The sequence below is a fragment of the Salvelinus namaycush genome, chromosome 19 (genome assembly GCF_016432855.1).
Source record: "Salvelinus namaycush isolate Seneca chromosome 19, SaNama_1.0, whole genome shotgun sequence".
In the NCBI taxonomy this organism is placed as follows: domain Eukaryota; kingdom Metazoa; phylum Chordata; class Actinopteri; order Salmoniformes; family Salmonidae; genus Salvelinus; species Salvelinus namaycush.
The window spans coordinates 35298460-35304630 of NC_052325.1; the positions used below are offsets into that span (position 1 = coordinate 35298460).

General features: G+C 43.4%; 1 protein-coding gene across 4 annotated transcripts in view; it reads right to left on the minus strand.

Moving 5' to 3' along the window:
* LOC120064365 (glucose-6-phosphate exchanger SLC37A1-like) overlaps positions 1–5497 on the minus strand; it is a 48295-nt gene extending 42798 nt beyond the window's left edge. For all 4 annotated transcript variants that reach the window (XR_005478589.1, XR_005478590.1, XM_039014896.1 and 1 more), the window contains exon 1: positions 5265–5497. Coding sequence is in view for 2 of the 4 variants with exons in the window: in XM_039014896.1 (XP_038870824.1) it covers positions 5265–5320 (56 nt within the window). In the remaining 2 variants the exon portion in view is untranslated. The remainder of the gene's footprint in view (positions 1–5264) is intronic.
* Positions 5498–6171: the final 674 nt, after the last annotated feature.

Consider the following 6171-nt stretch of genomic DNA (forward strand, 5'->3'; position numbering starts at 1 on the left):
TTTGCTTGACATCATGGGAAAAATCAAAAGAAATCAGGCAAGACCTCAGAAAAATAATTGTAGACCTCCACAAGTCTGGTTCACCCTTGGGAGCAATTTCCAAATGCCTGAAGGTACCACGTTCATCTGTACAATTAATAGTACGCAAGTATAAACACCATGGGACCACGCAGCCGTCATACTGCTCAGGAAGAAGACGTGTTCTGTCTCCTAGAGATGAACGTACTTTGGTGCGAAAAGTGAAAATCAATCCCAGAACAGCAGCAAAGGACCGTGTGAAGATGCTGGAGGAAACAGGTACAAAAGTATCTATACCCACAGTAAAACGAGTCCTGAACCTGAAAGGCCGCTCAGCAAGGAAGAAGCCACTGCTCCAAAACCGCCATAAAAAAGCCAGACTACGATTTGCAGCTGCACATGGGGACAAAGATCATACTTTCTGGATAAATGTCCTCTGGTCTGATGTCCTCTGGTCTGTTTGGCCATAATGACCATCGTTATGTTTGGAGGAAAAAGGGGGAGGCTTGCAAGCTGAAGAGCATTATCCCAACCGTGGAGCACAGGGGTGGCAGCATCATGTTGTGGGGGTGCTTTGCTGCAGGAGGGACTGGTGTAAATCATAAAATAGATGGCCTCATGAGGACGGAAAATTGTCGATATATTGAAGCAACATCTCGAGACATCAGTCAGGAAGTTAAAGCTTGGTCGCAAATGGGTCTTCCAAATGGACAATGAATACTTCCAAAGTTGTGGCAAAATGGCTTAAGGACAACAAAGTCAAGGTATTGGAGTGGCCATCACAAAGCCCTGACCTCAATCCCATAGACAATTTGTGGGCAGAACTGAAAAAGCATGTGCGAGCAAGGAGGCCTACAAACCTGACTCAGTTACACCAGCTCAGTCAGGAGGAATGGGCCAAAATTCACCCAACTTATTGTGGGAAGATAGTGGAAGGCTACCCGAAACATTTGACCCAAGTTCAACAATTTAAAGGCAATGCTACCAAATACTAATTGAGTGTATGTAAACTTCTGACCCACTGGGAATGTGATGAATAAAAGCTTAAAGAAATAATTCTATACTATTATTTTGACATTTCACATTCATAAAATTAAGTGGTGATCCTAACTGACCTAAGACAGGGCATTTTTACTAGGATTAAATGTCAGGAATTGTGAAAAACTGAGATTAAATGTATTTGGCTAAGGTGTATGTAAACTTCTGACTAATTCAAAGTACACAGTGAGAACTGGTAAGTATAACAAAGGCCAGGATGTGCCGTTCCTTTAACTTTCCCACTCAGTCATTTCCTTGTGGACTTGTGCAATTGGCAAACAAATTGAGTTTGACATATACGGACACGTCTACCCCCTGACCTAGCCAAACGCAGCCACCTCGACGTCAGTCTGCTCCTTACCTAGCCAAACACAGCCACCATGACGTGGGTCTGCCCCTGAACGACCCTGACCTAGCCAAATGCAGCCACCTCGACGTGGGTCTGCCCCTGGACAAGCCAAATACAGCCACTTATGGCAGTCTTAACACCACCATAAACCATTCCTAGAGACCAATTGCTAAGGAGTGGAAAGTAGCCAGAGTGAAGAATCCCTGATTGCCTTTGCACATTCACCAGCTGGGCAGCATGTGTGCGTGTTTGTATCTCTCTCTCCATGTGTCTAGTGGGGAGGGGGTTGTGTTCATAAGACAGGAAGGGGACAGTTAGGACACTGGCAATGTGTCTTCCTTGTTGGCAGTAATTTAGTGAAAAACATGTCAGTGGCTCTGTGACACCACAGAACACCACCACTGTCCCACCTCAAATCAAACTTTAATTTGCCACGTGCCGAGTTCAACAAGTGTAGACTTTACCGGGAAATGCTTACTTACAAGCCCTTAACCAACAGTGCAGTTCAAGAAGAAGAAAATATTTACCAGTAGACTAAAATAAAAAGCCATAATAAAAAGTAACACAATAAGAATAACAATACCAAGTCAGTGTGCAGGGGTACAGGCTAGTTGAGGTAATCTGTACATGTAGGTGGGGGCGAAGTGACTATGCATAGGTAACAAACAAACAGCGAGTAGCAGCGGGGGGAAGACAAACAGGTTTCCCTCAAGAATTACCCTGTATTTAGCGCCATCCATCATTTCTTCAATTCTGACCAGTTTCCCAGTCCCTGGCAATGAAAAACATCCCCACAGCATGATGCTGCCACCACCATGCTTCACTATGGGGATGGTGTTCTCGGGGTGATGAGGGGTTGGGTTTGCGCCAGACATAGCGCTTTCCTTGATGGTCAAAAAGCTACATTTTAGTCTCATCTGACCAGAATACCTTCTTCCATATGTTTGGGGAGTCTCCCACATGCCTATTTTTTTATTCTTTAAGCAATGGCTTTTTTCTGGCCACTCTTCCGTAAAGCCCAGCTCTGTGGAGTATACGGCATAAAGTGGTCCTATGGACAGATACTCCAATCTCCGCTGTGGAGCTTTGCAGCTCTTAAAGGGTTATCTTTGGTCTCTTTGTTGCCTCTGATTAATGCCCTCCTTGCCTGGTCTGTGAGTTTTGGTGGGCGGCCCTCTCTTGGCAGGTGTGTTGTGGTGCCATATTCTTTAAAAAATGTAATAATGGATTTAATGGTGCCCCGTGGGATGTTCAAAGTTTCAGATATGTTTTTAAACCCAACCCTGATCTGTACTTCTCTACAACTTTCTCACTGACCTGTTTGGATAGGTCCTTGGTCTTCGTGGTGCCCCTTGCTTAGTGGTGTTGCAGACTCCATGGGCCTTTCAGAACAGGTGTATATATACACTGAGATCATGTGACAAATCATGTGACACTTAGATTGCACAGGTGGACTAACTAATTATGTAACTTCTAAAAGTAATTGGTTGCACCAGATCTTATTTAGGGGCTTCCTTGCAAAGGAATGCACATGCATGCATGCACCAATTTTACGATTAAAATTTATGTGAAAGTTATTTTTTCCATTTCACCAATTTGGACTATTTTGTGTACGTTCATTACATGAAATCCAAACAAAAATCCATTTAAATTACAGGTTGTAAAGCAACAAAATAGGAAAAACGCCAAGGTGGATGAATACTTTTGCAAGGCGCTGCACTGTGGGGACCACGTCATCGATGCACTTATTGGTGAAGCCGATGACGGAGGTGGTGTATTCCTCAATGCCATTGGATGAATCCCGGAACATATTCCAGTCTGTGCTAGCAAAACTGTCCTGTAGTGTAGCTTCCGCGTCATCTGAACAGTTCCGTATTGAGCGAGTCACTGGTACTTCCTGCTTTAGTTTTTGCTTGTAAGCAGGAATCAGGAGGATAGAATTGTGGTCAGATTTACCAAATGGAGGGTGGGGGAGAGCGTTGTATGCATCTCTGTGTTTTTTTATTTATTTATTTAACCAGGTAGGCCAGTTGAGAACGAGTTCTAATTTACAACTGTGACCTGTCCAAGATAAAGCAAAGCAGTGCGACAAAGTGTGTGGAGTAAATGTGGTCTTGGATCCCCCCCCCCCCCCCTGGTTGCACATGTGACATGGTGGTAAAAATATGGTAAAACTGATTTAAGTTTCCTGCATTAAAGTCCCCGGCCACTAGAAGTGCCGCTTCTGGATGAGCATTTTCTTCTTTACTTATGGCCTTATAGAGTTGGTTGAGAGCAGTCTTAGTGCCAGCTTCGCTTTGTGGTGGTAAATAGACGGCTACAAATACAGATGAGTACTCTCTTGGTAGATAGTGTGGTCGACAGCTTATCATAAGGTACTCTACCTCAGGCGAGCAATATCTCGAGACATCTTTAATATTAGACATCGCGCACAAGCTGTTATTGACAAAAAGACACACACCCCCACCCCTCGTCTTACCAGAGGTAGCGTCTCTGTTCTGCCGGTGCATGGAAAATCCTGCCAGCTCTATATTGTCCGTTTCTTCATTCAGCCACGTCTCGGTGAAACATAAGATGTTACAGTTTTTAATATCCTGCTGGTAGGATAATCTTAATAGTAGGTCATCAATTTTATTTTCTAACGAGTGCACGTTAACAAGAAGAATGGAAGGCATTGGGAGTTTACTCGCTCGCCTCCGGCTTCTCAGAAGGACCCCCGATCCGCGTCCCCTTTTTTGGCGTCTTTTCGCGCAAAAGGCCTGGATCTGGGTCTGTTTCAGTGAAAGCAGGATATCCTTCTCGTCGGACTCTTTAAAGGAAAAAGTTTCTTCCAGTCCGCAGTGAGTAATTGCTTTTCTGATGTTCAGAAGTTGTTTTCGGTCATAAGAGACGGTAGCACCAACATTATGTACACAATACATTAAAAAACAAGTTACACAAAACGCAAAAAAAATAACAAAATTGCACAATTGGTTGGGAGAATGTAAAACGTCAGTCATGTTCGTTGACGCCAACTCTCTGATAGGACCAGACATACGGGGCGGCAGGTAGCCTAGTGGTTAGAGCATTGGGCCAGTAACCGAAAGGTTGCTGGATCGAATCCCCGAGCTGACAAGGTAAAAATCTGTTGTTCTACCGCTGAACAAGGCAGTTAACCCACTGTTTCCTGGTAGGCTGTCATTGTAAATAAGAATTTGTTCTTAACTGACTTGCCTGGTTAAATAAAGGTGAAATAAAAAATACAATATAGGAGACTGCGTAGAGGGAGACTGGACTGGCTACAGTCACACAGGTACAAAGGTTTACAACCTTGATTTCAGCATGCCACTCACTCGCACTGTATTACAAGTCAGTCTGAACGCAATTAAATGTGATAAAGCTCTAAGAAATACTTCAAAGTCAGGTTCAGAACATGGTTCCCCACTCTTTCTCTTGATAACTCCTGATCTTATTTTTTCCTGAGCTGGAACAACTCCTGGCCCTAATAATGACTGGGATACGTGATCATTAAGCTGCCTGTAAGTAGATGGTACGTATGCCCTACTCTACATGATGTATGGGAACTTAGAGGACAGTTCTGTTATTTGCACAGTGTTCGCGCTCTCTTTCTCTGTGTCCCGGCTAATTCACTCTCTTGCAGAACACACATAATTAGGAATAAATAGAAAACAGCTACAAGCACAGACACACTCACATGTACACTCCTGCACAGGCACACACATGAACAGTATGGCTTGAGCCCTGAGGTCTCTTCATCATAAGTCATCAACAATTTACAACTAAGTTCACGTGTAAGCCAGACCTGTACTGACAAACCAACAGAACGTATTGCTCTGACAGACAGACATACAGAACTCACCACTGGTCTCTGTTGAAGGAGGCCAGGAAGCGGATGCCAGGTGGCACAGGGGCCATGATGATTGGGTGATAACGGGCACTGCGGGGTCAGGAGTCAACAGATCGGTAGATCTCACAGCAATGATGACCAACACACAGAACTGCAGCTCACCTCTGGCCAGAAGAACCCTGTGAGCTCAACACTAGGCCTGGGAGACATGGCCAAGAACCTGCTGGAATAACCCCTCAGAAGTGTTCTCCTACAGGGCACAAGAACAAAAGAAAGGTTTCAAACACAGCAGGACCTCTGAAGTCAGCATGGGCATCTCTCTCCATTCCATAATGTAAATTCTATAAATTTAATTTTGTGGATGTACAGTTCGGAAAGTATTCAGACCCCTTGACTTATTTCACATTTTGTTACGTTAGTCTTATTCTAAAATTGATTAAATAAAGAGAATTACTCAGCAATCCCCACACAATGACAAAGCTAAAACAGGTTTAGACAAATTGATATAAAAAAATACATATATAAATACCTTATTTACATTAGTATTCAGACCCTTTGCTGGGAATTTTGCTTAAATTAATCAAAAAGAGTTTGCTTATAACAGTGAACCTTTTTTGTGGGTTACACATAGGGCAATTCTAGGTCTTGTGGCATATTTTGGTTAAACTCTCCCCAATTCAATGGAATTGCAACCCTCTGCATGCACAGTGCATTCTTCCATCATTCTTCCATCACAGCTGATTCTGAAGATCTTGCACACTAATGAGATGCTATTGAGCCCACACGACTACAACTGTCTGAGCCGAGGACTACATGCTTTCTGGTAGGTTTTGATTACAATACTGGGTGGGGTGAATATATTTTATATGACATACATGATTTTTTGTTAACTAGTAAACAGTAGCCTACAGCAAAGTGT